This window comes from Taurulus bubalis (assembly GCF_910589615.1).
Source record: "Taurulus bubalis genome assembly, chromosome: 2".
Taxonomy (NCBI): domain Eukaryota; kingdom Metazoa; phylum Chordata; class Actinopteri; order Perciformes; family Cottidae; genus Taurulus; species Taurulus bubalis.
The window spans coordinates 22,591,920-22,612,622 of NC_136590.1; the positions used below are offsets into that span (position 1 = coordinate 22,591,920).

Consider the following 20,703-nt stretch of genomic DNA (forward strand, 5'->3'; position numbering starts at 1 on the left):
TATACTTCTTTTTGAGACAGTTCATATCTGATGTTTAGACTGAAACTTGATGAATGTTTTACGTTACAACCTTTGTTTATTTTTATGTCGTCATCGTTTTGGGGTCTAAGTCTGATTCCTTTATCAGATGTGTGTGACGCAGGATTGTTTCTCACCTTGTAGTCATTGGATGGATCCAGCTGGTGTTTCCTGTCACACAAAGAAGAGGAAAGACACACAGTGAGGAAGCATAACGGGGTGTGTGTGTGTGTGTGTGTGTGTGTGTGTGTGTGTGTGTGTGTGTGTGTGTGTGTGTGTGTGTGTGTGTGTGTGTGTGTGTGTGTGTGTGTGTGTGTGTGTGTGTGTGTGTGTGTGTGTGTGTGTGTGTGTGCAGCTATCTTTTTGAGGGCCAGTTAAATATTAGACCTTCAGAATGAGGACATGTTTGGAAAGTGAGGACATTTTGGGCGATCATCACTTTGGGACAGACCTTCAAAGGCCGGTCTGATGGTTCTAACAAATTGGCAACCTCTGGTGCTGAAATATGTGCAGGAAGATAGAAAGTGCAGAAAACTGAATTTCCTCAAATGGCCACTAGAGGCCGGCTCAGAAAGCGCGTCGATCCCCATAGACCTCTGTGTTAAAATGCCCAACTTTACTGCAGAAATATACATTTTTCTATACATTTACTGTCTGGTACAAAAGGCTGTTTTGGTCTCTATAGATATGACAACTGTATATCTTTTTTTTTTTTTTTTAAGTTTAAGGCCCTCTAATACTGGTTCAAGGCTGTCTAACACTGGTTTAAGACAGTTTAATACCGGTGTATGGCATCTAATACTGGTTCAAGGCCATGAAACACTAGTTTTAAGAGAGCTTAATACTGGTTTATGGCCTCTCATACTGGTCTAAGCGAGCAAAGAAATTATTAATGTTTCCATCATTCACTGGAAATGTCAGAGTGATGTATTCAAATGCAGGCGCACTGAGTGGGGAAAAATCCCCTCCCTCATCAGAGGCCAGCTTGTAGATGTTTGATATCAGTATTTGTGGCGCAGTCGACCCTCCAAATAAACGCTGCATGATATCTATGTGGACAGATGAGTCATACTTACTGTCCACGGATCTTGGACACATGCTCGGAGATGCAGGAGTGGATGTCGCAGTTCTTCCTGTAGACCTCGGCCAGCAGCTCGCCGAAGTAGCGCGTGTCCAGCTTGGCCGGCTGCGGGATCTCCCTCAGCACGGTCCTCACCTCCTTCCTGGAAGTCTTCTCGATCGGCGGTGGCGCCTTATGCTGAATGACGTTGATAATCTCCACCTCCTCCACCTCCACGGTCTCCTCATCTTCTTCCTCCTCTTCCTCCTCCTCCTCCTCCTCCTCCTCTTCTTCTTCCTCCTGGATGAACAGGTCAGAGGCAGATATTTAACCCCCGTGTGTTCACAGCGTCTGTGTCTGAATGAGACGAGTTAGTAATATTTGTTTTGATCCTTGTAAACTGTGAAAAAATTTAACTAAAAAGACACCAGTAAGAAACATATGAACAGATATAATAATAAAATAATCCTTTATTAGTCCCTCAGTGGGGAAATTGCAGGATTACAGCAGCAGTACACAGAAGAGACACAGTAAATAAAAAAAATCAAGTAATATAAATAAACAGTAAACAGTAATAAAAACCGCAAAGAAGAATACAATAGCAATATTAAATATGCATTACATAAAAAGTATATAAAAAGTATTTAAATGTATTTATATTCCACCAGATGAATGTACTTACAGTGGTCAAAGTGATTAAAGTGTTATAAGTGTTTTGTGGTCTACTGTGAGCTCAGCTTGTTGTGCAGCCTGACAGCAGCGGGAAGGAAGGACTTTCAGTACCTCTCCTTCAGACACCGGGGATGAATCAGCTGGTGGCTGTATGACCTACTATTACTGGGCGTAATGGTGCAAAAGGTAGTCAACACTTCACCATTCATGATTTAGATGAGAGATGATCAACAACTTATAATACAGAGTGATGTTTCATCATTAGTATACTGCTGTGCTGATTTGTCGACTCGTTTACTCAGTCAAGTATAAATCTTTTCAAATTGAAAAGCAGGGACACTTTTTTTGGTCCGCCCAATGTTTTGTGGAGTAAAAAAATACAAAGAATGTAACTAAAAGGAATAAAATAAATCCCCTTCAAATTATAATTGGTTTCAATTCAACTTCCGCGTTAAAACTGAACTCAAATGGATGAGTAACATCTTCAGGATCGTGAGGCTGTTTTAAATAGTGATCATGTAAGGGTTTTTTTTCTGTTTCCCCAGAGGCGGAGTGACACTGAAAGTGCAAATGAATTAAAAGAATGAATGAATATATACTTTATTAATCCCAACGGGAAATTTGGTGTCAAAGTAGCAGCAATTTACAGACAAAATATAAAAACAACAGGGATGAAAGATATATACAGCAAAAAAACAGAGTATTAATTTAGGAATTAAATTAAACTTAAACAATAGAAGTGCAAAAATGCAAAGTATATATGTGTATATGAAGTGTGTGAGGTGTAAATAAAAAACAATAGAGGAGTGCAAAAATGCAAATTATGTATGTAAGTATATGATGTGTGAAGTGTAGATAAACATAAACGTAAGATTAAGAAGTCATGACAGTGGAATGTGGAGATTGTATCACAGCTTTGAACCAATAAGATTGCTTGATTTGAGCCATCCCGTTTTTGTTTACAGAAACACCTGACTGGAATAGAGATATGTTATTGGTCATTGTTGCTTTTTATAGTTATACACACCTCATTTTATGTATCTATAAATATGTGTTTATTTCTATTTTTTTTGCTCGACCTTTTATACATGCTTGGGCTGAATAAAGCTGATTGTGATCACATCACAACAAAGTATGTGGACATTAAAAGATGTTATTTAGAATGAGTGTGCTGCTGTAACAGTGTTCATTCTTCTGGGCAGAACAGATGTTGAGGAATTCATTAATTCATATGAGTAGTAGTGGTTCAGCCACTGAAGCTTAGTTTATACCCGCCGTAGTGGAAATTACGTAATCACGACCAGAGCATGGTCCACGAAGGCTCTGCAGGTCATTGTGGTGCTCGCTCGTGCGCCTCTGTATATTTGTAAGAAATGTGTACAATCAAGTGACTGTCACAAACAATTGACTGATAAAATCACAATTTACATGTCGAGGGATTAAACAAAGAAGGTCAATTAATTTGTTTAGATGCTTTAGAAAAGAGAAAGTCTTCAAAGATCTACATTTGAGTAAATATTTCCGCACCCAAATCTAATTTATAGAATATTCGACCTTTGTTTCTTTCTAATACATTCAATACTTGACCTTTCTTTACAGTATTTGTATGAAGACAATAAAGTATTCCATGAATATGAGCTATGAGTTCACGGTTCATTATAATCCCTCCTCTCTATAGTGGAGGTTAGTTTATTGTGTTTTGCACTTGTCATCTTCTTGATTCTCCACAGTTCATTTTTGTTGTTCCGCCCTCTGGCGTTTCAAAGAAAAGCGTATAAACGCCCCCCCACCCCCTGCGAGCATAAACAGAGCTTAATGTCAGGCTCTGGCTCACGGCAGTGTCCACAAACTTTTGGCCGTGCAGCGTACGTTGATAACGCTGCACCCACACATGAGCTCACACACGCCCACCTCAGCTTTTATCTACATGTGGCAATGTGGAGTACATGTACTACATGTGGAGTCGAGTCAAACTGTTGTTGCGTAACCGTATTGACCCAACGCCACACCACGCCACGCCGAGCCGTGTGTGCTTTCACTCTCTGCAAACATGCTTCTGACACTCTGAGGCCCAATCTCAATGTCCCCCCTAAACCCTCATACCCTGAACCCTAAGGGACTTACTGATGTCAGCTGCTAAGTGGTTGAGTGTCAAAGGCTGTGAGGGCTTGAACTGGTGTAAATATGAATGAGACAGCACTATGCTGCAACATATCACGTGATTACATAAAACAATAGTGTACAATTGTGTATTTATTTTATACTTTTATTCTTCCTCACGAGATGAGAAGTCATTTTAAATTATCTAGTTACTCGTTTTTTTTGGCAAAACAAAATGTTTGATGAATGTAAATAAATATTATATATATCATTTCTGCTGTGTTTTTATGTTCCATCTTTAATCCATAATGTTGTAGTGTAAAGGTATTTTATCGGGCTAAACGCCCACGTGCCTCTTTTTTTTTTACGACTCCATGCTTCCATTGGGAACTGCGTGTTTAACGTCACATTGCTATGAATTGTGGGTAATTCCCTTGAGCAAAGTTGGCATCTAATGCTGACTTGCGGAAAGGGATCATAAAAGGGCTCAAAATGTCTGCCAGAGAGCCCTCAAACACTCTACGATGTGACAATGGGACAGCCCTAAACCCTCAAGGACTTCACGGGAGCGCGCCTCAAAGTTCGTGAGTCCGTAAGAGTGGCGATTGAGATTGGGCCTGACATTATCCACAGTGTTTGCTTTGTCTTGTTTTCTTCTATCTTTAGTTCCTGCAAAGCCATTTGGGACTGAACCGATTGTAAAAAAGCACTTTAACAATAATGCTGTGTCAGTTACTCCCCACCAGACCTTCGGTTCTCAGTGTGATTAAATCTGATACATGACAAATGCAGTTTGGCGCTTTTTCTCTGTGGAGGGTGTGAAAGACAAGTTGGTTGGGTTTTTTATTTCACATGCCCGTGTTTGTTACGACTCTCAAGTCTTAAGGATACAAACTTAATCCAAGGGTGGAGCTGTTTTTCTTGCAACTGCTTCAATGGCTGCAGGTGTGCACGGGTTCCATGTCCCCACCTGTCCTTCCAAATGCAATATATCACTATATTTTCAACAAGCGTAACAGCCGTGACACAACCTCGACCTCCATGGCCGACTTCGGCCTCCTGGATAGAAGGTTGCTGTTGCTAAAGGGTGTGTTTCAGACTGCAATGGTGCCTTGTGTCTACGAGAAACTATTTAATGAAGGTGTGCAAGAGGGCGTGGCTTACGTATAGGGGTGGGGCTCATAAATCGATGAAACAGGCACTGCAATGATGCCTCCTGCGAGAGTCTACGCATCACAGTTCATTTGGCCATAGGCTCATTCAAAAGAGCTGCGCCTCGCTTGGAATCCAGACAAGAGCAGACGGGAGCAGCAGGAGGTGTTGGCAAAAAACTGCGGTCAAGTCGGAGAGTTTTCAGCTTACTTCAAAGTATACACAGAAAGTCACAGAAAAAAATAACTTTAGTCTACTTGTAGTTTACAGATCACGTTTGGATTTATTCATATGAATAAAGAAATGGAGGGATTTCTAATATGTCTTCATTCGTTTGTTTGTTTTTTATCTCGGTTTCACCTCTGACAAAATAAACCATGTTGTGAACATTTCGTATGATGTCATGCCTTCCTGAATATCTAAACTGTGGCTGTGCAAAGCGGTCCAGTCAGATTCCACAAGAGCCCGGTGGAGGATTCAGAGCCGGGAGTTCCAAGTGCTAAAGTTGTCCGTCTCTGTTGTTTCAAAGTGTGGCTTCCTGGAGATGCCACCCACAAACAGAAATTATGTCACCAGGAAACTCTGCAACGGCCGTTCACTTTCAGTATTATTTTTATAAAAAAAAAATAAATAGCCCAAAAGGAAGAACAACAAAGGCAAGGATGATGAAAGGTCGCAGGTTGGATTCCAACACTGAACCCAAGCAAGCTCAGTTACTGTAAAACTGATTCCTGTTGTGTGGTTCAGGTCAAACCGCAGTTCAAATATATAAAACTGTTGTTTTATTGGACTTTGTGCCTTGAAGGAAAACATTGTCAACAATCACTTTTCTATTAATGTCCATTCTCGAGGGACTACAAAAGGCCAAAATGTGGCCTGCGACTAAATATGTACGGCTTGTTTTTAGCCGAGACAATAGCTGAAAAAAGACAATAAAAAAAGATGTTTTTTCAAAAGGTGTGAATCACTGCAATAACGAGAGCATCCAGTCAAAAATTAGATTAACGGCGGACAGACGAAGAGATGCACATGACAGAACGCATGATCTCCCCACAGGATTATACCCGGTGGAGATCTCAATTCACCACAATGCAATTTTGCATTTTCATAAAGTGCAAAATCTCAAAAACAATTAGCCGCGACTAAATGTATGTATTTCTTATAAATCACACACATGAGGAGAGGACACGCTGGTCGATATTTGTCCCCACCGTGGGTTTTATCTTCTCTAAACTGTATTTGAAGCAGGAATGTGGGTGATACTGTAAATGTACAACTTCTTTTTTTTTTTTTTTTTTTACACGTTTTCTTCTGACCATAAAACCATAAAATCCTATAATAACTCTTATCCTCCATGTCCCTGTGGAAATAACACAAACTGGAAGTGTTCATTCAACCAACACTACAAGACAGTGTTTCCCAGAATGATCAAAACCACAGCCTTCATTTCCACACCAGAGAACAGCCGAGTATCAGTTATCCAATGAGAAGCAGCAGGAATGTGTGAGAGTTTATCGAGAAACCTCAGGAGGATTCATCCTCGAGGACTATGACTGTTGACACAATATTCCTGGCAATCTGGCAAGTTACACTGCCAGCACTTTTCCAACAAAAGTAGTGTGTAAATGTGGCAGGAAAACCTGCTAAAAATAGGCGATTGACTCCTCCCCCATTGCCAGTAGACGAGTAATGCCTTTTTTTTTTTTTGGAGTGGCAACGAAAAACTGTGTTTATTTAAGAGATAAAATGCTACAACATTGTTACTTATTCTGTGAGGTGTTGTGTTTCCATCACTGCAGATAAATACCCGGGACATTTGTCCCCTTTCTCTGGACCAAAGTGAACGACGCCCTGACGCTTTCAAGACAAAGCCAAAAAGGGACATTCTATATTTCATGAGACAAACACGGTTACAACCCAGACTTTAAGGAAAACATCTTTACAGCTGGAAGACTGAAACTGTTTTCGTCGGCGCTGCTGTTCATTTTTATGTGATCAGAAAAATGTCTCAGGTCGACTCTGACAGAGTTTAATATGCGGCTAACCTGCAGACGCCACATTCCAGAGACGCACTTCAGATCTGAGCTCATCCTGTGGTGTCCAATGCGTGGGAGGTAACCACAGCCTCATGATGATATGTTAGCATGTGTGTGCGTGTGTATGTGTGTATGTGTGTGTGTGTGTGTGTGTGTGTGTGTCAGACTGTCCGAGCAAAGTGTGACAGCTGCTTCGGGTCAAAAGGAAGTACTATCAAAACATTTCCATCTTATGAAGTTATTTCTGTCTAAATCGAGTTAAATCTGCATCACTGGACTTAAATGATACTTGTGGAATTTGGACTGTTGGTGGTCAGACAAAACAAAGTGTTTGATGAGGTAACTCCAGTCATTTGTTCTTATTTGAAAGCTGGAAAAAATCATAATGAAGATAATAATCACTAGTTTCAACCCTAAAAAAGTCTTTCTGCAATTTAGAGTTGTTTAAATGGTGTTTCTGGCTTTTTGCCCGTCTACTGTATCAAACATCTTGTAGTTGTGATGAAACATCAGTGTGTGTGTGTGTGTGTGTGTGTGTGTGTGTGTGTGTGTGTGTGTGTGTGTGTGTGTGTGTGTGTGGCCCTCAGGACCGGCTGAGAATCAGAGAAGAGTCATTTTACCACACAGGCTTTTTGTTGTGTGAGATTCAGTCAGAATGCACCTCTTTTCAAACTGCTTTTTTTGGTATTTTCCAAAAATTAGGTTTGATTTTTCCTGATGGTTCTTCTGCACCCAGCCGTATTCGTTCTTATGTAAAAGATACAAAAGGCAAATTTCAAAGAATGCAACATCCATCTAAGTGCAAACCCTCCTCCAAGAGAGAGAAATCAACTAACTAGTTAAATAGACCATGTTTGGACTGAGGATTAGTGACGTAGAGACGCCATATACGTCTTTGTTAGAGATCTGTCAATCACCTTGCTTTATGGTCTATTTGACTCTAAATTGACCATTATTTAATAAATGAACAAGACTTCAAACTAGAGATTGAGACCATCAATTCAAGTTTACACTAGGCTCGTTCGAGATGAGCCAGTTCTGCGCAGAACCGATCGACGGCGATCGCCGCGCAATGCATGCCGGTTAGATTTGTGTCCGACTTGCTCCCGACTTGCTCTGACTTAATGCACACGTGGTCAACGATACTCTCACGACACAGGTCCAGGTGAAACGAGACAAAGTGCTTGTGTCTTCTACCAACAATGAGCTGCTGGCTTCACATATTACAAAAGTACAAAGTACACAGACATAAAACTAAGTCATTAATAAATACATGGAGACATGCCTTTACTTTCGGGTAAATGTTTACGTTACGCCGTTAACAGGTTATGCTTGCGCATGCGCATGCACCACTCGCTGACCGTGAGGTCCTTTCTGCTGCTGCGCGTCTCAAAACAGAAAACATATCTCAGCTCAATGTTGAACATGAATTGTATCAAATCTACAACCCCGTTTATAAAAGATGTGTAGAGGCTCACTGCTCCACTAATACTGATGCAACCGGACATCACATACCTGCACTCATTCTGTTTTGTTTGGCAAAAAAAAAAAATAGCTGTTTGTTTTCCACAATGAGCTATTTAGTAGTAACTAAATATTAGTTATTTTTTGCACAGATATAACTTTATTTTCATTGTTTTAAGTGATTGATAATTTAAAAATTAAAAAAGGTTTGATGGAGCAATCTGATTTACTTGAAAGTGATTGCAATTTTCGAGAAGTGCTTGTGGCCGCAGCTGTCCGTCATCTTCTTTTTCTCTTTGTGATCCAAAGTAGCATGAGATTCATTTAAAATATCCAGAAATAACTGGAGAGTGGTATCAATCTTCTTGTATAACCAGAAAGGCGTGTTTATCTTCCTTCAAGAATGCTTTGAATGATGCAAAAATGTTACCTAAGGAGAAGATTCTGCTCTGTAGCACTTTGAGATTGCTCAAAAAGTGCAATACAAATACAATGTATTATTATTATTATTAAAACCCCCAGCTTTATTTTCAATAACATCAATTTATGATGATTATAATGCAATCCTATAGTTTCACAGTGAGGCAGAACCGTAGCTTTTTGTTTTGTAACGACAAAAACAACCAGTCAAGGTGCAGTTTGCATCCAAAAAATGTCATCACTTCCTCATTTTATCGTTATATATATATATATATATATATATATATATATATATATATATATATATATATATATACTCATAATTTCACACAAATATATATATATATATATATATATATATACATATATATATATATATATATATATATATATATATATATATATATACATATATATTTGTGTGAAATTGTGAGTTATGGCCAAAAGGGTTTTGGGATTTCACGGTGACGGTTTAACACCAAATTCTAATCAGTTTATCTTTGACTTTCCCTCCAGGCAATGAAGAGAAGATGGACGGACAGACAATCTGAGAACATTATGCCTCCTGACGGGACATGTTCACACATGTGGAACTAGAAGGGCACTCCTCCACCGAGGCCTTTTCCATGAGGGAAAAGCAATGCATGTATTCGCCGCCCGCCATGATGCCCAACCATCTAACCAAAACATAAAATATGAGGAGGTAATAACGACGGGGTCCATTTTAGATAACCAGGCACAAGTCAGCAGCTTCCTTTGATCGACACACTCTTTCCCTCGCAACAGCCATCTTGGCTTCTGTGTTCGAGAAAACCAAACAATTATGACAATGAAGTCCAACTGAATAGTGAAGCGAAGTCTCAACAACAACCAGAACCAGAACGGCCGATCCGCCAGTTGGAGACAAGAAAATGGAAAAAGATCAATCATCATTTTACCCAGGTACCCACATGTGCAGATACAAAAAGGCTTGGAGCAGGTGGCGTACAGATGTGATAAAAAAGATAAAAAATCTATGTTATTTTGTATTTTATTTCAGCTGCATTGAGAAGCTTTAGCAAAATATTCTTTAAAATCCCTCCTTTGAGGAGTGGACGCAAATTTAGATCATCTGTTGGCTCCTGATAAAGAACTGAGAGCAGCTGGGAGTAATTTATGTATCATGGAAGAGAAGTTGTTTCTTTGTGAAGCCGTTTGATCCTCCAGGTGTTGTGGTCGCACCGCGTGACGGCCTCCTTCGCTGTCCTGTAATTAAGTCTGAATACTTCACGTACCCTCGTGGTGATAAAAGCCTCTCAGAGGAACTATACTGTAAGAGGAGTGTCGCTGTCTGAGTCCATTTGTCTCACTCCCACAATCATCCTGTGCAATCTGCGTTTAAAACAACTAAAAACAGATTCCAACTCCACAGTAGCCAACGTGTCGTCAGTCACACTTAATCCTGTATTTCAGCACCGTGGCTTTGACCTTTTGATCGATTTGAGATTAATTGTTTACACAATGAGAACAGATTTCTGGAGGGAAACCAGTTAAACACAACTACACATCATGAAGGAGAAACCACGTCATCCAGACGAAAGAGTAACTTGCAAGAGCAGAATTTATGGCGCTGGTTTAAAGATATATGTGTGTCAGCTATATATATAGCTGCAATAATCTGGAGTCAAGATACAATACGCGCATTAATATTATATTATATCTCATTCCAAAGCCGTTAAACTGCTGCTCTAACATCATGACTGAAGTCTAACACTGATGTAGAGAGATGAAACTATTGAACCATAAATCATAAAGAAAATTAATTAATGAGCATTCAAGAAAACATCTGATCTGAAACATCTTTTAAGTCACTTGTCAAGCTATTTATTGATGAGAACATTTTATTTACAACATGTTTTTATATTTTTAATGTCATCGTCTTCTATTTTTTTGTTGCTTTGGGGTATTTTATTTCCATTTTAACTTGTATTGTTTATTTCATATCAGTCGATAAACGTTTTGTATTCCTGTTTCAACGATGTAAAACACTTTGTACATTTGTTTTAGGGTCAGTTGCTGTATAAATAATAATAATGATGATTAATAATGATTATTATTTATAATTCTTATTGTTATTATAGTATAATTATTAATAAGAAGAAGAAGAAGAAGATCATTATCTAGTTGCAGCTTCTCTAATGTGAATATTTACTGGTTTTGGTTTTCTTACATTAATGCAAAATTAATATCTGTGGATCTTGAAAGATAATCCTCACAGTCTTGTACAGCAGTTGTGTTTTAATAAATAAAAGTAATCAAAATGAAAGCCCTTCTTTTGCACGATATTCATCTTCATTCAAACTGTCTGGCATCCAGGTGATTAGCAACATAAGCTCTTATGGCTCGGATCTGTTCAGACCTGAAAGACAGTGAGGATCGTGTCGACCAATCAGTGGAGAGGTGATGACGTCATGACACGCCCCAGTTGAATGTAATGAGACCCTTCAGAGAGACACACCCCTTGTGTGAAGGATTGTTGCTGTAGTCAATAAGTTTAAAACTATGAGCTTGAGAAAAATCGGCCAATCACAGCCGGCCTCTGGCTTCGTTGGTGAACCACACCTTACACTCCAGATGCTGATCGCTGATCCTCACTGTCAATCATGAGTTGTTGGTTTGGAAAAACATATGTTTCAGTCACTGAAAACTAAACTTGACGACCTTCGGAAACCACAAAAAAAAACTTTAAAACTTGTGATTCTCTTTTTTAGCTTTTTTAATTTAATGTTTCTCAACTTTTCAAATGTACTTAAACAACCAAGATTATGTGACTGTGTGTGTGTGTGTGTGTTTTCACTCAATCAGAATTTTTTCCTCTCAGTCTAAGTGAGTGTCTGTCAGTCATCAACCAGCAGAGCATAACCGACACTAAACAATTTGTCAGCCTTCGCTACACACGTGCACACACACACACACACACACACACACACACACACACACACACACACACACACACACACATATACACACACACACACCCTGCAGGCGTCACCAGCGGTTCGGTTTTCTTTAGCATGCATGTCTTTAAATGCATGTCGTGAGACGAGAAACTTCTCAACGCCACCCAAAAGTATCAGATGAAAGAAAACGTTGAGAACGCTGAGCATCAAAATACCTTCAGATGTCTTAAAAAGGGAATAAATGAGGCATTCCATCAATGGACTAAAAATAAACCCTGATGCTTTTTTTTCCTTTGGCTCGTTTGTGTCGTTTGGGACAGATGTTTGTCATTATCTGTTGTTATATATATATATTCTAATAAGTAAACTGGTCTGGATGATTATGTGTGAACAGAAACCAGTACTTTGTTTCATCATGGACCTTTGTTTAGGGCATTGCTGAAACATGTTTAATGTCCTTTCTTGTCTTGCTTGTTTTAATTGTTTTGGAAACCGCCTTGCTAAAACAAAAAAGAAGATGCAGGACAACAACGAGATGAAGTGACCAAACCTGACTGGAACTGTGCAACCAGCCGAGGGACAGACGGCTGAAATGTATTTATTATTTCATGGGAGATTGAGGAATGAATGACTCATTCCTCAATCTCCCATGAAATAATCGACATAAGTTCATTTTAAAAAGCCAAAAGCCAGTTCCAGCATCTCCAATGTGACAATTTGCTGCTTTTACTTTGATTATCTGAGCAGGTGACAGGCAACAACAAGAATATGATGTATATATTCCAACATTTTATACACAAGGTAAAATAATTAAATCACCTGAAGGTGACAACTACGCTGTAAAAATGATCTTGGAGATAAACGAAATGCTGCATTCTGGGAGAACACCCGAGGTAGAAGAAAATAAGAGCTGCCTATGAGACAGAAGGTCTCTCCAACAAATGAATAAACAATAGAAATAAACGATTATTCACATAATCATATTACTTTCTCAGAACAAACGGCATCAAAAGCGCCACCGAAGCCGCTATAAATCAGAGAACCTCCCTGTTCTGACAACAGCCATAAACATGACGCTGCAGGTTCCAGTTCAGAAGGAATGCGGCCCACGCACGGCAGCAGAGGCCTCTGGGAAAGTAGTGGCCGGGCACACCTCAGTTCAACACCCAGCCTGAATGGTTCGACAGTATTGCGACAGTTGACGGTGATTATGAACAAAGTGCTGTTGTAAGAGTGTGAATGTGGAGGCAGGGTGTGGCTGCACAGAGAGAGAGAGGGGGGGGGAGGTAGAGAGAGAATGAGAGAAAGCGAGGGGAGAGTATGAGTGAGAGAGAGAGAGAGAGAATGAGCCGCCACCGGCTGACCTGAGGAGATGCTACTGTAGTTTCACACGATGACGTTACCATGTTGTTGAGGTTTCAAACTCACGGGGTGTGTCTGCGCTGAACCAACAGATGGACTCCACCACTCCTCCTCCTTCTTCTTATAGTTTCTCACCTTGAAGAAACACTTTCATGTTCCACTGAAAGATTGCACTTCAATCCGTGAATCATTTGGAGAGTTGGCACCAACTCTATGAACACTGCGGTTCCAGTGCAAAGACTTGAGACTTACGTGTGACTTGAAAACAACAGAATGTAATTTCTCTCATAAACTCCAGTTTTCAAAGAGTGCAATTTTCTGCAACTTGTCGCGACAGGTTACCCTCTCATTAGCTTGGAAGTTTGAGGTTTTTAACAAAAGTCATCTTTTTAATGAGATTATCTTCTTTTAAACATAACCTCAACTTTTTATTTAGTTTGAGTGTGTTTTTCTTTGTTTCATCACACTTATAAAAACTAAACTAAAAAGGCTTTGTGCTCACACTGAAGGTTGAGCACATACTTGTGTGGTTGCCAGGTTGTTCCACCAACAAGAGGCCTTTCATGGGAAGGTGGATCTGTAGTTGTGTAGTCTCAGTGTGTGCGTGTGAAGTGAGCGTGTGAGGTGTGTGTGTGTGTGTGTGTGTGTGTGTGTGTGTGTGTGTGTGTGTGTGTCCTTGCCTCCTCCTCAGCGCTTGGCTCGGGGGTCTTGATAGGACTGGACGAGTGGCTGAACACTGACGACTTCCCACTGATGCTCTGAAATAACAGTCAGTTTTAATCAGAAAACAAACAAATAAACCTTGAGAAACAAGGCATTACAGGGCATTAGAGAAGACGTTTTAAAATGTTAAAGCTAAAACAAATAAATAAAAATGTTGATTCAGCCTTGACTAAAATTAATGGATGTATGGATCATACTCACATGCACAAACGCAACATATGTCAAATTATTTAAATGTGTGATGTTGCATTTATGTGTCAGGTAAAAATACAGATACAGTATGTGTTGTCAAATAGATACATTTAATACAGATATTAAAGTGCACGCCATTCTGGTTTTCTGCTGCTTTTTATTCTGCTAAAACTCCACCAAAGAACAAGGAAGTTATTTATGTTTGTGTTGTTTAGTGAACGTTGGTGCAAGTTAGTGCATGTGAGCTTGCCCCACTGGTTAGCTCAGGGCCTGCTAATAACAAACCACCCTCATATAAACTGTTAACTCTTCGTCAGCAGGTTTTCTGTCGTTTGAACCGTTAGTGCTGTTAGCACAGTTCGCTACGAGCCGCTGGCCCAGCCCTCGCCATGTTGAGAGCCGTTGAGAGGCAATCGAAATGCTACAAATCTTGTATTTAGTAAGAAAAGCAATTAAACAACCAATTGCTTCATCAAAAAAGTTTATCATTTCAGCACTATTGATAAAAAAATACTCTCAGACGTCAAAATGCATGTAGCGACATTAAAGTAATACATTAAAGTTGTTCATGATCAACAGACATTTACCAAATACAATATTAACAGATTTTTTTGTTATCCCAAGATGCTGTACTGTGGATTATACAAAAATAAAGGCCACACTCCAGCCAAACAGAATGAAGCATCATTCTTGGCATAATTCTCAAAAGTGAGATCCTGAACAAAATAAACCAGAGTAGTTTTGTGTGTCCCGAAGCTCAAAGTATCTTCCCAGACGAATAGATCCTGCTGTCTAACCTCCAATAACGAGGTAAATATGTGTTTGCCTTCAAACGTTCGGGTGTGCCACCTCAGTGGAGTCAGAGCGGGCGTGGCATCAAACACGTCGCGAGCATAAAGCTCTGAGGTTGTGTGAACACCACTCCCACGGGCGAAGGGCAACGCATTCAAGTGATGACTCATCAGAGCGGAAAAGAGCCCTGAGCAGGTGCAGCACCGGAGCCACGTTAGAAGGTGGTCGATGAAGAGGAAGGGTCAGATAAACTCATGCAGCTCAGTTTGTATTGATCGTAATGGCTGTTATCAATGCCACATTGTGTCTATTAATCAGTCAACGGACAAACGGGCAATCGGATTAGCAAGAGTTTTTTTAGAGTTAAAACCCAAATAATGGAGAACAAATAAATAAATAAATCTCTGATATCCAAGATAAACATGTTTTTTATCAAAAGAAGTTTACTGTATAATTGTGTGTTCAAAATAAGCAACTATGCAAGAATTTTACCGAAAGCAACACAGTCTGAAATTACCCAAATGTTGATTTTTACGTTATTGACTTATCGTATCATATATAAAAAGAAAGAGAGAAAAAAAGATGTTTTATATATATATATATATATATATATATATATATATATATATATATATATATATATAAATGTTTGTGAAATTGCAATGCAGTGTCAGAATGAATAAAGTCAACATGTTTCACTGCTGATGCTGCTAAGTGGCTCACTCTGTTTTTCCTTCTCTGACAACCGACACTGATTGTGACTGAAACTAATAATCCATCTTGGACGTTTAACAACCGTCTGTGATCAGTGAGAGATTTATGTGAGCACGTTCACTCAAAAGCAAAAGATGCAGTCGGAGACAGATGCAGTCGGAGACAGATGCAGTCAGAGACAGATGCAGTCAGAGACAGATGCTGATGTTTAACAAGAAGACACCATCAAGTCTGGACAGATACTCGTGTTCAGCTATTTATTTTTCACCATTCCAGAGAGCACAGCAGACGCTTCTGCTGGTGTGTGTGTGTGTGTGTGTGTGTGTGTGTGTGTGTGTGTGTGTGTGTGTATATATAAATTATATATATATATATAAATTATATATATACAAAAATTAACAGATAAAATGCCTTATCTGTTAAAGAAATTGCTCAATATTATCAATACACCATGCCCTGAATGTATCTCATTATTCAAAATGTTTTGCTCAGTTTATTATGTAACAATCTACTCATGATATAATAACTTTATTATTTTGTTATTACGTTATGTGCTCATGGTTTTATTACAATATGAGTAATTATTACATTGTATTGGTCTGTTCCTCCCACACAACTCAAGTGTCATACTTTCTCATGCTTTTGTCCTGTTCTTTCAACTTTACCTCTGAATTATATGTGCTTTTTAAACAAATATTTCTCAATGTATTGTAGTATCTTGGCTAAGAAATAATACATGCATGTTGCTGGGTTTTTCTTCTGTAAACTGCATTATTATCTACTAATGTTTGTCATTATCTGTTGTACATCATGAGCTCTGAGAGGGGACTCTTTCCTCCAGGTGTAGACTCACCTCGTAGGTGCGCTGCTGGTCGACGGAGTCCTGGCTGCTGACGCTCAGCCGCGGGAGACTCTGCATGTACATCGGGGACACCACCTGCTGCATCACGGGCTGCTGCATGTACACGTACTGCTGCTGCTGCTGCTGAACCGGGAAGTAGGAGAGCTGCTGCAGCTGCTGCTGCTGCACCGGGACCAGGTACCGCACCGTCTCGTAGGAGCCGTTCAGGGCGAGGGGATGCACCGAGGACACAGAGGACACCGACCCGCTTGAGGTGAACGTGCTGGGCTCCGGGGAGGCCATGTTCAAGGTCCGGTAGCTCGAGGTCAACGTGCTGGTAACGGGCTCCGGGGAGGCCACGTTCACGGTCCGGTAGCTCGTCCTCGTCGTGCGGTTCGTTTGGACAGACATTTTACTGGATTACGCAGAAACTCTCTCTCTCTCTCTCTCTCTCTCTCTCTCTCTCTCTCTCTCTCTCTCTCCCAACACACACGAATAGAATAGAGAATACAAAATTCAAAAGTTTCTGAAATGGAACCGCGCAGGATCCTCAGGTTGTTGTGTTTCTTCAGCCGCAGTTTAACTTCCTCCTCTGCTGGGCAAAGTGGAGAGGAAAGTCCGGTTAGAGGAGTTCTTCCATGGAGGAGGAAGAGAGACCTACGCGGAGGGAGGTGCTCTGCTCCTCTGCATGCAAATAATGCCGAGGGGGTGGGCGGGTTCAGAGGAGGGAGGAGCTCACAACTGACAGGAAATCCTACCTGTGCGCGCCCTCAGGCGCACCAAAAATATACATTATATATATAAAATATATATTATATATATATATATATATATATATTATATATATAATATATATATATATATTATAATATATAGTTATCGGTGTGTGTGTGTGTGTGTGTGTGTGTGTGTGTGTGTGTGTGTGTGTGTGTGTGTGTGTGTGTGTGTGTGTGTGTGTGTGTGTGTTCGGGCCAGACCCAGACGTGATCAGTAAAATCTTAAAGAATCTATTCTAAAAACGCCAGGATCGGGGTGGTGTGACGTCGTCTGTCAGAAACCAGTGAGACCGTGTCCCTGTCCTCTTTAATGAGATGTGTGCATGAGGTTTACGTTGTCATAATTTGCTGACAGCAGCAGATGGACAACATGGCTCTTTAACGCATTAAAAACGTGTAGAAAATACAGTAAGTGAGTGTGAGGGCGCCACCAGGTGGAGACAGACAACCACAGAAGATGCCCTGTATACTGTCGCAGCTTTCAGCAGTAACTCCTGGGCCCTATTATTCGTACCTGGCTTACTGAGTTAGCGGGCTAATTGTCAGGTTAAGATTACGTAGGTCTGGCTTTTCGGTTTCTCGAAGCAAGTTTAGATAAATTACCATAGAAACACAGGCATAAAATGTAAACCTGCTCACGGGCAGGCTTACTGAAATTCAGTTTATTTAGCGCTTAAAAAACTTATGGATGTGTTGAAAGCACTCATAATTATATGACAGTGTTATTAGTACACCATACATATCATTACTGTAGAACATGATTAAGGTGATCATGATAAGAATACAGAGAATCATACACAATTTATTTTGCTTCAATTGATTGAATTTCTGATTATGAATAATACATACTGATCCGCCCATACACATATTCAATGTGTATATATATATTATATATATATATATATTCAAACCTTTACGAACCATCACTTAAAGACTCCAGACTATAATTCTGCCGGGGATGCTACAGTGACTCAAAGAACTGTGCGGCACCTGTTAAAAATCCTAGATCCTCAAGGACTAGCTAAGGCAATGGAACCGTCTAAGAAGACGCCTGTACACATACATGCATACAGACGCCTGTACACATACATGCATACAGACGCTTGTACACATACATGCATACAGACGCTTGTACACATACATGCCATACAGTGGCCAGTATGGCACCTTTCGTAATCAGGTCAGGATCTTGTAATTACGAGATCAGGATGTCGTAATTACGAGATCAGGATGTCGTAATTACGAGAAAAGATCTCGTAATTACGAGAAAAGATCTCGTAATTACGAGATCAGGATCTCGTAATTACGAGATCAGGGGTCTATTTTTTTTTTATCCAGTGAATGCAATACGCTTCCGTAATGAAGCACTTACAATTTGCCGATACATTTTCCCAACACTGACGCATTTAACTTGCCTGATATATTTGCGACCTTATGTCTCGCAGCGGGGGCGCTGTTAAGCTGCGTTCATAGCAACAACTTTGCAAAAACATTGGAATATTCGCAACAGGTTTGCGGTATTGACTTCCTCATATGCCTTCATGATCATCTCCTGCTTCTCAGCGGAGAAATAAAAAACCCCGGTAGCAGGTTTAGATTTTTTTCTGTGTTGCTATGGTGATTAATCTAAGCTTACTTCGAGAAACCGAGAAAGCCAGACCTACGTCATTTTATCCTGACAATTAGCCCGCTAACTCAGTAAGCCAGGTACGAGAAATAGGGCCCTGCTGTTGGCACAAGACTGCCCAGCTCCAGGAGATTCATTTGATCAGGAGACATCTCCCAGTGGTTACACATCAATACATATCTGCTGAAGTCCTTAAACAAACATCCTTAAAGAAACAGGGAGTATAACGTTCTTGGACATGTTGGTTTTGAACTTCAGTTAAGATATGTTGTTTTTGTTATTATTTATGTATTAGCATACACGGTTGCATTGTCCAGGTTTCCTTGTGGTTTGTCTGCAAATACCTTTTATATTTTTATTTTATTGTGAAAAATGAGTTCAATGTAGATAAAAAAAGACATTATGGAAAAACAATGACAATGTGCATAAACACAGACACATATACTAGTCACACATGTAAAATAATCAATCAGTGGAATTAGATAAATATTACCTGCAATATTGTGAAAATAAGCATAGAATAAGATTTTGTGATAATGAGTTGAATTTTTTAAATATTTTTTGAATATGTTTTATATTTTGTCTGTATGGTATGTATTATTTATTTAATCTTGTTTGTCTTATTTTTAGTGTTGTCCATGCTGGTTAACTACAATGAACAAAGTTATTATCAGTGTTATTAGTTACTTAAAACTGTGTTTTTCCAGGTGTGGTGAATAAAAATGTCTGGAATATCCATTTTTGAGTTTTAGGGGGAAGACAGAAATCCATGATAATCCATGATGAATCCTGTGATAAAAACAAATAATTCCGTAAAACATTATAATGAAAAACAATCTGAGCGAGCATCTCGAAAAGAAAAGAAAAATGTTTATGATGTATATCACTTGTTTTATTGTTTTTACTATTCTTGTGTGCACTTTACCCCTTTGGCTGCTGTAATCCTGTAAATGTCCCCACTGCGGTGTGTGTGTGTGTGTGCGTGTGTGTGTGTGTGTGTGCGTGTGTGTGCGTGCGTGTGTGTGTGTGCGTGTGTGTGTGCGTGCGTGTGTGTATGTGTGTGTGTGTGTGTGTGAGCGAAAGCGAGAGAGTTTATACTCAACTCTCGCGATGTTCAACGAGTACAGGCAACGAGAAATCTACCATTCCATCAATCGAGGAAGCCGCTTTATTTTAACGGGCACAATAATGGCTGCTACCCATCCACTCCGTTGTGTTCTGCGTGAACCAGTCGACATTGGAGGCTCGCCGATGTTTCAGTCGTCGGCCTGAAGCCGCCAATTACCTCCGGTGAGATACAATAACGCGGTCTGCGCTGACAGACCAGTTTCGTCCACCTTTAGTCTGCAGCCGGTCGGCATGTTGTTGTCCTTCAGCCAGCGCCAACTGGTTCCGCTATCTCGTGCGTCGACCCTCCGAGCTGCCACCAAACTACACCGCAGACATGCACGTTTTAACGATAAAAACGCTTCTCGGTCGACGTGTGAACATGTTAGACCTTGAATTTACACGTTTTGCGAATGTGTAGAAGCCAATCTTCAATTCGGGATGGTCAAACATACACCAAGCAGTATCTGTTTTAGTAGAAAATACTTTCTTTTTTTTTATAAGCAGTTTTTCTTGTGTTTCCTCCCTCTGCGTTTCGCACATAACGATCAGCGTGTAAGATTTCCTTGGAACTAAATGTTCTATGGGGATTCAGATATATATTTGGTGAATATAATATGATAGCATGTAAATATAGAAGGCATGAGACTGTTATACCTGTAACCCTCATTGTTAAATACCTTAAAATGCAGATTATCTGAATGGAGT

At 39.9% G+C, this 20,703-nt stretch overlaps 1 protein-coding gene across 1 annotated transcript in view; it reads right to left on the reverse strand.

Moving 5' to 3' along the window:
- The window catches only part of pof1b (POF1B actin binding protein), a gene marked incomplete at its 5' end in the record, with an annotated part of 29,341 nt that extends 12,445 nt beyond the window's left edge, over positions 1-16,896 (reverse strand). The window contains 3 exons of the mRNA XM_079237793.1: positions 156-189; positions 1,095-1,378; positions 16,498-16,896. Of these exons, the coding sequence (XP_079093919.1) occupies positions 156-189; positions 1,095-1,378; positions 16,498-16,896 (717 nt within the window). The remainder of the gene's footprint in view (positions 1-155; positions 190-1,094; positions 1,379-16,497) is intronic.
- Between the last annotated feature and the right edge of the window lie 3,807 nt (positions 16,897-20,703).